The sequence below is a fragment of the Mytilus trossulus genome, chromosome 1 (genome assembly GCF_036588685.1).
Source record: "Mytilus trossulus isolate FHL-02 chromosome 1, PNRI_Mtr1.1.1.hap1, whole genome shotgun sequence".
Lineage (NCBI taxonomy): Eukaryota > Metazoa > Mollusca > Bivalvia > Mytilida > Mytilidae > Mytilus > Mytilus trossulus.
The window spans coordinates 109811137-109829140 of NC_086373.1; the positions used below are offsets into that span (position 1 = coordinate 109811137).

Below are 18004 nucleotides of genomic sequence, written 5' to 3' on the forward strand. Positions count from 1 at the left end.
ATATAGGTGTTATTAAAAGACTGATAGAAAATATAGCATAAAGAGGGCAGTTCACGATCAAGACATTTAATAGTTAAACCAAGAAGACAGTAAACGATTGACGAGTAAAGAATAAGAATCTAGAGGCTATCAAGTAATTGAAACGAATAAAAATTAGAATTTAGAGGATACTTAGCAATCGAGACGAAACAAATAGAATCTAGAGGCTATCAAGTAATCAAGACACAGTAAAAAAAATACTATCTAATGCCCGTTAAACGATCGAGATTTAAGCATAGTATCCAGAGGATAAAAAAACAATCAACACTAAAACAGTTCTAATATTCATTTAACAATGTCTACACACTCACAAAGTTTATGTAGGACAAACAAAGTTTAAACATAAGTGTGACATTTTCTATATTACTAAATAATTGTTATCCATTAGTTTCATGTGTTTTAGCTTTTGATTTGCCGTTTGTTAAGGTACTTTCCGTTAGTTTTTTTTGCCACAAATTTCCGTATTTTTGTGATTTCCCTTTTTGCGAACCAGGAACTATATTCAATTGAAATACATGAATACTGCTATAATGATATGATATGAATGTACATAGTACGTATGATATTTAAACAGAATGAGTCTAGAGGGGTGAATATCGTTCACAAATTAGGAAATTTTGAACATGCTGGTTTCAAATATATTCATTTTGATCTGAGCGTGACTAATGAGTCTAATGTAGACGAAACGCGCGTTCGGCGTATTAAATTATATTATTGGTACCTTTGATAACTATTTACAGCATTGGGTCGATGCCACTGTTGGTCCTTGAGTGTATCACCAGCCCGGTAGTCAACACTTCGGTGTTGACATGAATATTAATTAGTTGGTCAATTTTAAAATTTCCTGTTGCAAAACTTTTCGAAAAACTAAGGATTTTCTTATCCCAGAAAGAGAGTACCTTAGACGTATTTGGCAGAACTTTTTGAAATTTTGGGTCTAAAATGCTCTTCAACTTTGTACTTGTGTTACCTTTTAAATTATAATCCTGGTACCTTTGATAATTAATAATATTGTAACTCGGATTTGTTTTCTCTCAATCGATTTATGACTTTATGACAGTGATATACTAATGTTGCCTTTATTTTATACCAACATCTTTTTTTCGGTATCCACTACATGTTTTACAGACATAATGTCCAAAAAAAACCAATTTCGACGTAGTATATGATTAATCTAAATGATTATTTTTATTTAAGTCAATAAGGAACATAAAAGTAAGAAATAAAGGAATGTGTACAAGAGACAACAACCCGATCAAAAGGTATAAACTTGATGTTGTTTGATATACAAATTATGTTGGCCTATGGCATAACAATACTCGCGTATAAATAAAAAAAACCGATATGATATAGTGCAAATAAATGTATTTATACTCTTTTTTTTGGTGAAGACTGTGTGACTTAATAACTTTACAAACATTATCCAGCATTGTAAAAATTTAATAATTTACCCATACCCATGTTTCATTATTATGTTATTGTTGTTTTGGAGAGGAGTTTTCCTTCTATTAAACCTTTTGGAAAATAAAACTGTTAGCAAATGTATTATTTGTACGATTTTACACACTACAATTATCATTTGTAACGTTGTTTTTAGCAAACTGTTTGAGATTTAAAAGTTATGAATGGAAGAATTCTAATCTTATTCCATTATAATCACAACTTATATTTCACTTTATCACAAAAGGGAATAATACAAACAATCAATCTCCATCAGTTGGAGAATTTTCAAATCTGTTTGGAATTATGCAACATCGAATATTTGAAGTTAATTGACTTTAAACTTCTGAAATTGGACAAAAACTGATTTCTATTATTTGATAATTTCATTTACCATCAAAAAACCTTTATGGTATCAAATTTATAATTGAAAGATTTCTCTTGATAGCTATTAAATTCTATGGGATATTTTAGAAATATTTATCTGTAGCTAGCTGTAACAGAATGGGTGCCTTCGTGGAATTGATAATTAAATTGTATTGTAGTGTACTGCTTAAAAACACTCGCTACTTAAGATAGGAAACGTTTACGTTGATTTTTTAACTACATTATCAAAACATTGTTCAAATATAAAGTTGGTGTAAGGAATGGTCTGAGAATGATTATGAAACCTTATTTTGTAATTTTACTACATACAAAATTGAAAACGGAAATAGGGAATGTGTCAAAGAGACAGCATCCCCCGACCATAGTTTTGCAAAAGAACGACTTCTTAAACCTGTTAAATACAATCTAAGTTCGTCGTCTTGATATATCGTATAATTACGTTCTCCACACTTAATACTTTACACGAATATTCCATATTTCAATCTTTAAGACAGGTTAGAATTGGGTTTTATTAAATGAAATAATGTCAAACCATGGTACTGAAGCTAAAAAAAGTAGGAACGACAAACACCATGGTTCTAGCCAAATTGTGAAGGCAATAAACCCAATCAAAATCGGGTCGCGTTGGACCAGTGGTCTAAGCAGTCGAACTGTCCTATCAATAACATGTCAATAAACAATCATAATCAAACTGGTTGTCTTTTTATTGCAATAGGTACAATCCCGCCTTTTTCTCGTTTATCACAGATAACTTATACCATTTGTCTTGCATCGTAATTATTTCCGCTATGCTAGCCAATTTGAGGGTGGTGTCTAAAAAATGATTCTTACAATCAAACGGTGCTGTTATAGTTGCTTTTATTTTGATGGCGGAGACATTTGCAATATATAGTCAAGCAATAAAGAATCTACACTCTTCGATAAAACATATGCCTAAAGAGTGTATCAGAAGATTGTTACAAAGTATAATGTCAAATAATGTATAAAGATCAGTTTGCAATTAGCTAGCTAGAATGTGACTACCTCATTAATAACATTAACGGTACCAATTTTCCTGCACCAGATGCGCACTTCAACAGTACATGTCTCTTCAGTGATGCTCGTGGCCAAAATACTTGAAATACAAAGCTTATATAAAAGATGAAGAGCTATAATCCAAAAGGTCCAAAAAGAATAGCCAAATCCGCGAAAGGAATCAGAGCTTTGCATGAGGGATATACATTCCTTCATTTATAATGATTTATCACACTTTGTAACAGGAAATTTTAATAACACAAAACATCCGTATTTTTCATGCCAGTACCGAAGTACCAGATGCGCATTTCGACAATACATGTCTCTTCATTGATGCTCGTGGCCAAAATACTTGAAATCAAAAGCTTATACTAAAGATGAAAGCTATAATCCAAAAGGTCCAAAAAGAATAGCCAAATTCAGAAAGGAATCAGAGCTTTGCATGAGGGAGATACATTCTTTCATTTATTATAATTTCTCACATTTTATGCTACTGGCTACTGGGCTGGTGATACCCTTGTGGACAAACAGTAAAGTATCTTTATTTATGACGCATTCAAACATAAAAATGAAGATAGATAGTTTTACTATTCCTTATTAATCTTTTGAAACGCTAATCGTAAACATAAGGATAGAAAGATAACACTTTCAGTTAGAGTAACTAAACATACAAAACTCAAAGGAAATTGCAAAACGTCCCAATCAAAAGCTGTAACAAATCAAACAAATAGAAAACAACTGTCATATTCCAGACTTAGTACCGGTCTGTTTAGATAAAAATGTTCTGAGACTTAAATTATTTTTCTAGTGATAAACTAATAAATGAGGTACAATATATGCTTCCATTCAAGTTAAATCAAAGACTTTAGTAAGATCAATGAAATGTAAGCGTATGGTAAGATTCCAAAAACACCTCACGTCACTATCATCTATAAATTGATTCGCTTAAATACAGCTTTTTTAGTAGTTGTCAAAGGTACCAGGCTTATAATCTGATACATCAGACACGCGTTTCGCAAATACCAAATTTAAATCTGGGTATCTATGATGAGTTAATTTGTCTACATAAGACTCGTTGGTGACGCTCAGATAAAAAAAAATAGAAAGCCAAACAAGTATAAAGTTAAAGAGCATTTAGGATCACAAATTCCCAAAGTTGTGCCAAATATGACTTGTTCGAATGGTTTTTCTGTTTTGACAACGTTTAACTAACGTCATCTTTGTCGTACATTATGACGTGTGGCTTCCTATGTATAGCTAATACTCACTCGCTGTAATTATTAACTTGTGTTTTATTTTCAGATTCTGTTATTTTTCATAAATATGTTTCTCAGTACAGTTTGTATACTTACCTAAAGCAACCGAACCTGATGTACTGCTTCTCCATAAACACAAAGCGATCCGAATGTATGTATATGTCATTATGAGGAATGGAATCAGGAAAAATATTACCATCAAAAATATCTGGAATATGTATTCTTGGTTGAAATCGGATGATACACAACTTGTTAGCAATACAATAGATTCAGGAACTAAATCATCATGAATTGATGTCATAAACACTAGATATGGACATGACGCCACTAGAGAAAGTATCCATATTATCAGCACAGCAAGCGCTGTTCGGAACCTGGAGCCTCGGAATGACAATGGTCGGCAGATAGCTAAGTATCGTTCAACTGATATAGCGGTCAAGGTCACCACAGATACTAACACACTGACACACTGAAAAATAACAAAAAGGTATTATTATATATTTGAAGTATACTCCATTTTGCACCTTTAACACAAGCGAACTGCCACACTGAACAATAACAACAAGAAGGTATAATTACATATTTGTACTATTATTTATCCTGCAAAGCAGATAAACATGTATTACATCAAGTACAAGATACAAGTATTAAGTACAATAAAACAATAAAAAAAAGATAGTATTTGATATTTACACACAGGGAGATACGAAATTCACCCTGTACAAAAAGCAAATGCATAATCATTAAACCTTTAAATATGAAATTAAGAAGATGTGGTATAATTTCTTATCAGACAACTCTTCACAAGTGACACAGAAATCAAAAACAATAGCTCATCGTATGGCCTTAAACAACGAGAAAAACACATAATGCATAGTCAGCTATAATGAGTTGTCAAAGGTACCAGGATTATAATTTACTGACGTTTCGTCAACATAAGACTCATTAGTAACGCTTATATCAAAATATTTATAACGCCAAACAATTTAAAAGTTGTAGAGCATTGAGGGTCGAAAATTTCCCAAAAGTTGTGCCAAATACAGCTAAGGTAATTTATGGCTGGGATTAGAAAATCCTTAGATTTCGAAAAACAATTTGTAAACAGGAAATTTGTAAAAAGACAACATTATAAAAGGCACCAAAAGGACAAATGTCAAACAAGTCAGAAAACTAACGGCCCGATTACATACAAGAAAATGAACGAGAAACAAATATTATATCAGCAGCAAACAATAAATAAAGGCAACAGTAGTATACCGCTGTTCAAAACTCATAAATCCATAGACAAAAAACAAAATCGGGGCAACAAACCAAAACCGAGGGAAACGCATCAAACATAAGAGGAGAACAACGACACAACACCGAAACGCACCACACACAGAGCCGGACCAAGCAACAGACAAAACATCACGAGAATAACAAACATAACATCAAAACCAAATACATGAATTTGGGATAGACAAGTACCGTGCCACGTCTTATCTCAATAATAAGAGAAAACACAAACGACTCAACGTTAAAATAACCACTGAATAAGTACGGTCACGTTATATTTATTTAGTTTGAAAGCACCAAACCTCCTCATACATATAATAGTAAAGACACAATACAACAAAAGAACAAACTAGAAAAATCAGTAGAAAATGATTTGATTCAGCAAAGGAAATACCAGAAATGCACTTTACAAAAATACAGGGTGGGCGTGGCTGTAGTTATACATCCCCACCACAAAAAGACGCTTAGTAAAGAGAGTACTCACAGTTACTGACAGCTCATTCAAAAACCAATAACAACTAATACAAACTCCTCTAAGACTAAGACAATAACATTCAAAACCAAGGAGTAAACAAAGACTCCCAAACCAAAGGACATGTACATCAACAATTAATAATAAATAACAAATAAGAAACAACATGAACTGCACTAAAAGCCGGGAGTGAAATCAGGTGCTTTGGAAGGGTGAACATTTTCTGCACCGCATACGACACCCGTCGTGTTATTTCTTTGTACAGTTGGATATGGTGGAAGGTTATTAAGACTGATGAAGAATATCAGATATGATTTCTGACACACTTCTGTCATAATAGCCAATCAGGTCTTGAAGGCGACCGTAAAATTTCTTGAGTGATCACCTTAATTTGATTGATGCATAGCCCTGTCTAAGTAACTTTTAAGAAAGCAGTATTCCTCGTTCAACAAAATAAACGTACTTTGAGATAGCTCTAGCTTAACGTATCAAATTACTAAATTATAATCTTGGTACCTTTGATAACTATTGAGATACATACACTCAATATGCATGTGCCGCTGGGTGTTGCTACACAGAAATGTAAAGTTGACTATAGGACAATTAAAATCATCGCGTTTGTCATAAACCTTCCATCAGTAGTCATTTCGAGAAAAAGGTCTTGATATGAAGCAGATTTGTCTATGTCGTTATTATCTCTTAAATCGTCTTTATGTATTTATGCACATTTGAAGGGCAGAAACGGACTTAAATTTCAGAAAGTTATTTTTCCAAATACATCTAAGGTAAACTTTTCCTGAATTGAACACACTGAATGTCCTCATTTAAAAAATATAATTTCAAAAAGATTGTTGAAATTTTTACTAATTTGTAATGTTTCTAATACATCCGTTTGAAAAAAAAATCTTCAGTCACAAAATCTGCACAAAAGTTTAATATGTCATCAATCATTATTTTAAGGATTCGGTAATTAAAATCACAAAAAGATTTATAAAATCTATAAAATAAGAATGTCAGTGATGTTGGCTTTTAAAAACAACTTAAATCGTGTTTCTTTACAAAGTAAAATCACAAAAATACTGAACACCGAGAAAAATTCAATCGGAAAGTCCTTAATCACATGGCAAAATCAAATGAAAAAACACATCAAACGAATGGACACCATCTTCCATAATCCTAAATTGATACAGGCATTTTAAAATTTAGAAAATGGTGGATTGAACCTGGTTTTATAGCACTAAACCTCTCACTTTTTCGATAGTCTCATCCAATTCCGTTATACTTACAACGATGCGTGAACAAAACCGACATAATTAATAAAATAGTCAAAATATGGATACATTAGTAATCACTGTGTGTGAAACAACCTCAAAACAAACAGTCATTTACAAAAAAGCAGCTATAACGCAAAAGAAAAATGGTAGCATAAGGACTCATCTATTTTCAATAGTAAATTTAGATACATCAATGGGTTCATTTTATCCGAGATCACTTTAGTGACCGATGCTGGATTAAGAGAACCAATGTATTTATTTTACATGGAAATAAAACATATAAAAAATAAAATCACAAAAAAAAAAATGAACTCCGGGGAAATTCAATCAAAAAGACTTTAATCAAATGGCAAAATCAAGTGATAAAACACATTAACCGAATGGACAACAACTGTCATATTCCTGACTAGGTACAGGCTTTTTTAAATGTTAAAAATGGTGGATTGAACCTGGTTTTATAATGCTTAACCTCTCTCATGTATGACAGTTGCATTGATTTCCGTTAAATTTACAACGATGCGTGAAAAACAGATATAATAAGTAAAATAGTCAAAAATTTTGGTACAGTAGTAATCACTGTGTCACAATCTCAACAAGACAAACAAATATTCAACAAAAAAGCACCACAAGCATCTATCAAATTTAAAAACCATATTCATTGCTTCACTTGTTTGACGTCACAAACTGTAAATTTTCCATAGGAAGAAATATAAAATACTTTTGTCGTTTAAAGTAATTTCAAAACATTTATAATTCCACATGGGGAATGGTGGTAAACAGGGTTAAAAAAATATTTGTTAGAACCAAAAGTGTAAAATTCCACACACCCTACCAGGGACGTTTAAGCGTAAGAACACAATCAACCAGGCGTAAAAAATCTGGTACGAATGGAATTATACATTTGGTTAATTGAACGAATCGTACCTGAGTTAACCATTTTGACAAGCTTTTTTTAAGAATAATCATTGTGATTAATTGAATATTATAAGTTACTAAAGGGACTCCTGTTCTAAATCTCTGAAATGAAAATGTCTTTAAGTAATGTTTGGTAACGAAATCACCGACTTGCTGATCGAGAAAAAAACGTACTTTATTCCGATTTTATCACTATTTACTGTATAAAAGAATGAACGTTTTTAGGATAACATCTTTTACGTGGTGTAATTACAAAAACTTTCTACTTTTATTGCTTTCAATCTGATGAATAGCGATGCAGTTTAGTTTACAAATGGACCAAAGTAGTTGAGTTGGTCAGATAACACATTAAATATCATTCTTCGTGAAGGGTGAATGATTATGTCGAGGATTAAACCAAAATCATTTAATTTAGGTAGTGTATGGATAAAATAATATGTTATACGACAATTTGACTGAAACAAAATCTCCAATTCAGAGACATGAACTAGCATTGATATGCAAATGATTTAACGTCTGTTGTATTCTACACATTAATGTAATTCGTATGAATAAATTCAGTGCTGGTGGTGTCATTATTCAACATATCTATTGAGGAAACACTTTTTAAAAAAAGATTCCAAGTTAATAATAAATAATAAATTCAGATCCCTACAATTATATGATTATCTATGAAGGCAACAACTGATAAAGTTTGTGCGGCGTTTTTCAACAAGTGGCGTAGTTTACGTGTGTGTAATGATACCCTGTAACGCGAATGCGTGATTTTACCGCTGTTTGGCAGTGTGCGTACTAAGTGCAATATGACAGTTTACGCACTTATCACAATATGAATTTGTGCGTACTTAGCGTAATAAGGCAGTGTGCGTATCTCACGCTGTAAGGCCAATATTAATTTTACACGCAGTAGGGTAAGTGCACGCATTTAACAATATTGTGTGTGTGTCGTGTATATACCAGGAGGACAAATGATGGATGATGAGAAATAGTAAAGTAACTACTGTTTACCTATTGGAATTGTAGCGTGTATGTATAAGAAGATGAGGTATGAGTGCCAATGAGACAATTCTCAAACAAAGTCACAATTTGTTTAATTAATCCTTTATAGGTCAAAGTACGGACGTCAACACGTAGATTTGGCTCATGCCGAACAGAAAACTATAAAAGGCCCCCAAAATTACATTAAATACAATAGGTAGGTCTTGTCACAAGAGAGGCCATATTGGATAGGGACAGAAATTTTGATTTGCAACAGGCCACCTACGGACCCCTCAAAAATACTTGTTGCCAGGGTTTTTAACGTGCAAAGACTGTGGCTCTCTCTTTTAGACGAGGCATCGGATTTTACGTCCCCATTCTGACAGGACGTGACTGCGAACTTGATACATTCCGAACAGCCGAACTGACGCCCCACTTCAGCGAGCGTTTTACTGCCGGTCGGGTGGAGACCAAGTGACCCCGATGGGGTTATAAAAAACGAGCAACTAGAAACAGTTATGAACCACATCAACAAACGAGAACTACTGAAAATAATATTTCTGACTTATGACAGTTGCAAATAATTGCAACAGGTGTAAACTTTTAAAAAGGTACCAACCTTCACCTTTATCTAAAACAATAATGTAACATCACAACATAGAAATACCTACTATAAAATATCAATTGAAATGGCGTAACTCAATCAAAAGACATATTACACTGAACGAATAAATACAATGCAAAACAAAATCATTAAAATGACAGAATACATAAAGGCAACAGTAGTATTCGGCTGTGATATGTTCAAATTCAAAAAAACAAAAATAATCATTTTATACACAATGATTTTTTTTTATTGTAAGGTATACAGTTTTATCGTAATATGTTACAAAATAAATAATTTTGTTGTTCAAAGTATGAAGAAGTGAACATTTATAGTAATACCAAAAACTTATCAAAACTGATATATAGACCAATATAGCCCTGGGTAAACTTATCTACTGGTTTTCATTTCTATTTCTCGAAGATTCAATTTTGAAGAGAATTGAATGCATACAGAATTTTAAATAAAACCAAAAAAAAAACTATTGTGTGGTGTGTACTGGTGCTTATAGTACGAACCGTTTAACATTTTCATCATTTTTTCAATGTTTCTATCTATAAATTGTGCTTGTGTGTATACATGGATAACAAGAGATATTGGTTATGTTTTATATAAACTCTTACCACATCTTCCTATATCTATCTTAAGGCAAATATTGGGTATAAACCAAATATAACACAAACATTTTGTACCAAGTCAGGAGTCTGACAGGTGTTGTCAATTCGTTTGATGCGTTTTGTCATTTGATTTTGCCATTTGATTAAAGATTTTCCGATTGTGTTTTTGTGATTTTACTTTTTAATAAATTACCAAATTATAACGCTATATGTCACTATTTCCAAATGAAAAATAAAAATTGTACGATTTTAGGTCCAGATTATTTTTAATGCATCAATGATTATGAAAAGTTAACACATTTTCTAAGAATTCGCTGTAAAACGAATAATGATGACTTATGTGTCAAAAGAGGAAGATTAATGACAAAATAGGACACGATAGCTTTTACAAAATGAAAATTTAAATAATTCTTTTGGGTTATTATTACTATTATACAAAATGGAACATTTTATTGTTTACTGATTTACTAACTTAGAATATCGGAAATACCATTTCTACTATATAGCTACCTGTTATGCATATATTGTAAACACGTCTACGAAAATCTGAAAGTTTTCAAATAGTTTTCATTTCGACCCTAAATTTTCGTTTTGAGCTATGATTAAGTAAGTATCATCTTGTTGGAAATACTGCTTCATGTTTTACAACCTAAAAGTCCTTATGTACAGTTATGATATCGTAGAAAAAAAGATCAAAAGACATGCATAGGAATTTTTCTGCCCTTTAACATCAAGATAATGACAAATTGGTAAGACTTCGCTAATATTGTCTGGTAAACGTGTTTCTTTTGATCACAAGTAATTGGAAAACAGCAAGTTTTTAATAAATATATATGTCTCTTTTTCATATTTTATTTATCTTTAATAATGTTCGTGTGATCTGCAGATTTTTTTCTTCGTTGTATATGAAACAGTAATAATGAAATAACTTAAGGTACTTGTGAAATAACGTGCACACTTAAATCAATTAGACCGTATGTCTGGTATCAAATATGGCGGCCAAATTGAACAGTTGCTGTCAATGTATCATTATTTTTCTCAGACTTTGTCTATTTATTTTCTTTCACTTTTGAACTTTATTAGACCAAATGACAGACTATAGCTGTTTGAAATTAACTTGTAATACAAATGGTAGGAATGTACTTTGAGTGGCGTGTAATGAACCTGAGAGTATTTTCTAGTTAATTGTTTCCTAGTATAAGCAGAGGTATACAACAATCAGCACTAAGGATTTGTCAACATTTTATTGTATTAAAGCTGTATTCAGCATTAACTGATTGATTAACACTTGAGTTAAAGCAGATATCTTCCTCGTATCGATCTTGCAATTGGATGTTTTAGAACAAAATACTCTCATCGCTGTCTTTGAATCTGAATTTGAATTTGTTTTTAAACTTGATGAACATAATTTTCAAAAATTTTCAAGTTTCGAAGAAATCCTGTTATATGACAATATAAAAAAGAAGATGTGGTATGATTGCCAATGAGACAACTATCCACAAAAGACCAAAATGACACAAACATTAACAACTATAGGTCACCGTACGGTCTTTAACAATGAGCAAAGTCCATACCGCAAAGTCAGCTATAAAAGGCCCCGATAAGACAAGAATGTTAACAATTTACAAACTTTGTAATTACGTTTAAAATAGTTAAATAATTCTCCGTGAAGTTTATTCTACCAGCTAGCAAAAATCTGATAAGCCGGGTTTGGATTATAGCTAAGTTAAATCACCTTTTGCAATAAAAAGTATGCATAGTATGTTAGGGGCTTTCAGTTCATTTTTCTAATTATTTTATTGTCATAACGGAACCTTAAAAACAAGTGCCTTGGTTCCGATCCAAACTTCAAACTGAACCAAGCAGAACGATTATTAGGGGACAGAGAAAATGGTTGATTAATATAAAAAAGAAGATATGGTATGATTGCCACGAGACAACTATCCACAAAAGACCAAAATGACACAAACATTAACAATTATAGGTCACCGTACGGCTTTAAACAATGCGCAAAGCCCATACCGCATTTAGTCAGCTATAAAAGGCCCCGATAAGACAATGTAAAACAATTCAAGCGAGAAAACAAACGGCCTTATTTATATAAAAAAATGAAAGAAAAACAAATATGTAACACATAAACAAACGACAACCACTGAATTACAGGCTCCTGACTTGAGACAGGCACATACAAAAATAATGTGGCGGGGTTAAACATGTTAGCGGGATCCCAACCCTCCCCCTAACCTGGGACAGTGGTATAACAGTACAACATAAGAACGAACTATAAAAATCAGTTGAAAAAGGCATAACTCATCAGGACAAAAAAATAAAAGTGGACGTGGCCGGGTACTTATACATCCCGACACAAAAAGACACAATGAACAGATCTGAGAGTACTGGCAGTTATCTGAGAGCCAGTTCAAAGCCATTAACAACTAATAAAAAATCATGCCGCTAAGACTAAGCCTGTTTTAAAAGCTAGCCCAACCTCTCGATTGCACCTCTTGAAAGTGATTAGAGGGCAATTTAGACATAATCTTTCCAGTAAATCCATGAAAGTTATTAAACAGAACAAAAGATGATGAGGGTATCCCGATATCCTGATAGCATCTTCTCCGCTTTCAGTTCAGTACAAAAATATAATTACATTTGATTATACAGGCCAAAGAGAAGGAGACATGAATCTCTAAAAAGACACATTATATTTCTACATTTGTAATGTCCGTACCATGTCAGGAATATGCCAGTAGTTGTCCAATCGTTTGATGTGTTTTGTCATTTGATTAGGAACTTTTCGTTTTGAATTTTCCTCGGAGTTTAGTTTTTTGTGATTTAACTTTTTATGAAGTATTTGTAGTTTTCAAGGATATAATGTTATCAAAACGTTTATCATGCTGAGACAGACAACAATGGATGACATTAACAAGCGGTGCAAGTAACAAGACAATGTTGTTAAATAATTATCATTGTGGTTAGAATCAGATGCGTTCTAATTCCCTTTGGAATCAATATTTCAAATGGCATTTAATGTAGTTATACCTTAATTGTTCAATTGATCTGGTTATCTCTACATGACCTGGAAGTCTTACTTCTTAATGAAGATAATTCAAAGTTTTCATCACTGCAAGCTGAAGGCAATGTGAAATGGACTTTTATCAAACATTCTTTTGACAAGAATCTTGAAACCTAATAGCAAAACTTTGGAATTAAGACTTTTCAAAATTTCCAATTGCTTCGCAGACATCAAATCACAAGTTAAATCAACTTTTGTCTGAATTCATAGATAGACGTATTTCAGGAGAAAAACCACTACATATCTATAAAAGTATTCTACTGAACGCTGTAACCAAGCTAAAACGCACTTTAAAAGTGTAGGACGTAGACTAAATAAAACAAATAGAGTAAAAAACACGTGAAATAAACGTATAATACTTCGATTACCAACTGAATGTGTGACCACTCAACCATATATAAATGGTCATTGTTTTCGCCGAAGAAAAAATTATGTGGCCATCATGACTGGTCATTACATTGATTATAAATAATGCATGACATTCAAACAGTTGTAATTGTTTTCGAAACTTTAAAAACATTCAAACATAATTAAATGCGATTTTTATATGGTATCTAAATCTCTTTCGTTTATTGACGAATACAGTTATTCAGTCGATGCGATTATCAATTGGCTTTACATATTTAACACAGTAATTCATTCGATGCGACAATTAATTTGCTTCACATAACAAACACAGCATTTTTATTGTGTGTAAGTGTTGGAATGTTACACAATTTATGATTAAACTGAGTAGCTGTAATTATTTCAAAAATCAAAGGAAAATATCAAATCATGCAATATCAATTTCTTCCTGAAAAAAAAATAAAACATTTGTGGTAGAAAATCATGCATTAATGAAAAATTTCATATAAATAATCTTATTACAACAGAAAACATACACGTTTGTAAGTAACTGCGTGTTGAAGGCCGTACTTTAACCTATAATGGTTTAATTTTTAAATTGTTATTTGGATGGAGAGTTGTCTCATTGGCACTCACACCACATCTTCCTTTATCTATTATCCCTTCAATGGGTTATAGAATAAAACAAAAATTGCACACATTGTTTTACCGGACATTTGTTTTTTTTAAAAAATAAAACTGATTTGGTTCAGAAGCTTTCTGAAAAGACTTGCGTTTCTTTAAAAATGTGTCGAAGAAAAATTGTCTACTGTTATGAATTATAAGCATGTCAGTGTATATGCACATATTTCTCAGTAAATGGATACTCATAGTATTGTTATACCTAGAAATTTAAATAAGGTAAGGTCAAATGAACAAAATCTAATTTCATTGTGAAGCATATCTTTTTCAAGGAAGTTTTTTTTCCTTTTTTGTTGCGTCATGGGAAAATGATACATATATAACTTTAAAGAATAGATAAAGTCGGCAGTGAATACATTTAAAAATATGTTAAGTTATGTAACCTGTACCCATATGGCGACTTGTCAGTTATCATATCTTTGCCATATAGATGTCCTATTGGCAATATTATGAGATGCCCTATTTTATATAAAATACCAAAATATAAAGTGAAAATGACCTGGAAGGAAGAGATGGTCTTTTGTAAATTCTTATAAAACTTGTTTCAATTCCAAATCTCTAAATTCATTCTATTTTCGTATACAACGGAGAAGCCGGCTTCACTGATAGTAAACTATTTATAACATCGTGCCAGCAGCCAATGATTGTTTATTTTATAAGACAGCCATTAACGTGGAACCCTTGAAAGAAAACGTGACAGTACTTAACAAGTCTTTAAAGTTCTTATTAGAAATGTGCCAAAATGCGTATTATATACACGTGGTAAAAAAGTTAAATTTGCGTTTCCAAATATACTTGTAACAGTCAAACTAATTCAGCTTCCAAAATGTGTGTGTAACAGTACAACCGATATAAATTTCCCCTCTGTATATTTAAGCAAAAATAAAACATTCTAAATAGATTCTTACAAAATTTGATATCATAAAGGAATTGTGTAACAGTTGAACCAATTCGACTTAATCAAATATGTGTGTAAACAGTTGAACCAATTTAAACTTTTCATAATATACGAATCACTGTTGAACTTATTCATCAAAATATCATGGTCATAAAAGTAAATAAATCAGATAGGTAAACGGAAATTCATGGGTCATTTGCAAGAAAAGACTCGCTTGGGATTAAATTCGAATGTGTTTTGTGAACCTAATACTAGTTTATGTCTTTATACACTATATAAGAATTTGTATAATATGCAAATATTTGCTCCTCATAACGATCGTTTCTATTCCTACAATAAGATTTGTACAACTTATCATTGTTGTAAAAATATAGTCCATTACTAAAGAAATATATACAAATATATAGATAAAAATCATATCCGTAATAAAGACAAGTTGTGAATGGAAATTTATTTACTCTTTTGTGTTGACGTCTGTTGTAAAAAAAATCTGTAAAGTTAAATCTATACATTAAGAACGAAAAGCAGACATTTTTAAATTGAAACGGTAGTAGTAAAGTAATATTTATTCAGTTAATGGTGTTTCCCCAATGCTATGTCCCTCTTTTTTCTTACGCAGAAAGCGATTACTTGTTTTAACACAAAAGTACTTACCCTTACAGGTTAATATGTAAGGAGAGAGAGAGAGAGAGAGAGAGAGAGAGAGAGAGAGAGAGAGAGAGAGAGAGAGAGAGAGAGAGATAACAAGTCTTACCTGTAAATATGTTATGATTTTACACATAATATCTCCAAGGAACCATGTCTGGGCAATATCATGTATAACGGTTGGTGGCAAGCATACAAGTAATACCAAGAAATCGGCTATGGACAAATTAACCAAGAAAAAGTTTGTTGTATTCCGTAGATGAACATTACTCCATACAGCGCAAAATACTAAAATGTTACCAATTAAACCAAAGATAAAAACTATACTAAATAATGCAATATAAATCCATTCATAAAAATTCGGAAAAATATATTTCATAAGAATGGTGTATGCCTGATCCGTTTTATTATGTCTGTCCAAACATAGAAGATCAAAGTGATGACATTCCGTGGTATCATTCGTGGCGTTCATTCTGAATTATGTAACGTATTGATTAAACTTCCTTCTTTAAGTACCCCCACACTAATCGTCATATATATCAATCAACCAAACATATTTCACAGGAATTTAATTAACAAATTACATCTGTTCCGAATAATATTAAAACATGCATGTTCATCAACTGAGTAAATAAGATGTTTTTGTAAATTACAGTAAAATGTTATAGCCGAGTATCCTCCCAGAACTCTACGATTATTGATACTTCACTTAAAGAAGTATTCAAACTGTCACGCATATTGACTTATTAATACAAGGAGTCGAGATTATGTAAATCGAGGATGCTTCTGACATTAGATATGAAATATGCTCAATTAATACTCTGTAAAATAAATTACTTTAGAAACACAAAACCGTTTAATTGCTATAAAAGCTTGAATAGTAACCCAATATGATAACATTTTTAATCAAACGAGCCCAGCATGAAATGATGAGAATAATCTTACAAAAAATAATATCTTAAACATATTATAAAATTGTTTTTTTCTTTTGTTCATGTTGCTTTTAAAATTACTATAATTGCATATGTCAATGTTCAATTACATTAAAGACTAAGTAATGCGTATTATTTACGTACTTTTTTTTTTATCGAATGTATGTAATTAGCATTCAGTCAAAGGCATCTAATATCGAACTTTTTCAATAGCTTTTACAACTTAATAAAACAAAAATTTATTATACACTAATAAAAATAGTTAAAAATTGTCTCACAAACAAATCTCATCAAATACCATAACATAGACAGTGCAGATAAAAATAATGTTCTTCTTGTTCAGTACCGCAGCTTGAAGATAAGTATCCCCGTGTCAGTACCACTGCTAGTAGACATGCATGAGCCTGGACCGCTGCTAGAAGATGTTTATCCCCGAAATTGTACCGCTGCTAGTAAATAGTTATCCCCAAGTCAGTACCGCTGTTAATTGATAATTATCCTTGAATCAGTACCAATGTTAGTAGATAATTATTCTAAAGTCAGTACCGCTGCAAGTAGATGATTATCCCCGAGTCAGTACCGATGCTAGTACAAAATTATCACCGAGTCAGTACCGCTGCTAGTACAAAATTATCCTTGAGTCAGTACCGCTGTTTGTATATAAATATACCCGAGTCAGTACCGCTGCTAGTAGATGAATATTCCCGAGTCAGTACCGCTGTTAGTAGATGATTATCCCCGAGTCAGTACCGCTGCTAGTGGATATTTATCCCTGAGTCAGTACCGCTGCTTGTAGATAGTTATATCCGACTTACAATCAAACCCCAAGTCAGTACCACGGCTGGTGAACGCTCAATCTACGATTCAATACACCAACGGATGGTCAATCAAAAACCGAGTCAGTATCGATGATGATTAATAATCAATCCCTGAGACAGTACAGTAACTAATGGACAATCACAACCCGAATCAGTACCGCTGCTGGTGAATGCGCTATCTACGTGTTAGTAAAGCAACGAATGGACAATCAAAACTCAAAGCATTACCGTTACTGGTAGAAATCAGTCTCTGAACAGTGTGAGAACTGATAGACAATCAAAACCTGAGTCAGTACCTCTGATGTTGGGTATCTCTGATGTTAAAATGAGTCATTGATACG

General features: G+C 32.2%; 1 protein-coding gene across 2 annotated transcripts in view; it reads right to left on the minus strand.

The window, feature by feature from the left end:
* The window catches only part of LOC134711685 (orexin receptor type 2-like), a 35157-nt gene extending 18520 nt beyond the window's left edge, over window positions 1-16637 (minus strand). Inside the window, exons 1-2 of one of the 2 annotated variants that reach the window (XM_063572454.1) lie at window positions 16023-16631; window positions 4233-4605 (exon numbers count right to left, since the gene is read on the minus strand). In XM_063572454.1, coding sequence (XP_063428524.1) covers window positions 4233-4605; window positions 16023-16385 — 736 coding nt within the window. In that variant the 5' untranslated portion in view covers window positions 16386-16631. Of the gene's footprint in view, window positions 1-4232; window positions 4606-16022 lie in introns of both variants that reach the window. The other variant, XM_063572464.1, reaches the window with a different exon arrangement.
* Between the last annotated feature and the right edge of the window lie 1367 nt (window positions 16638-18004).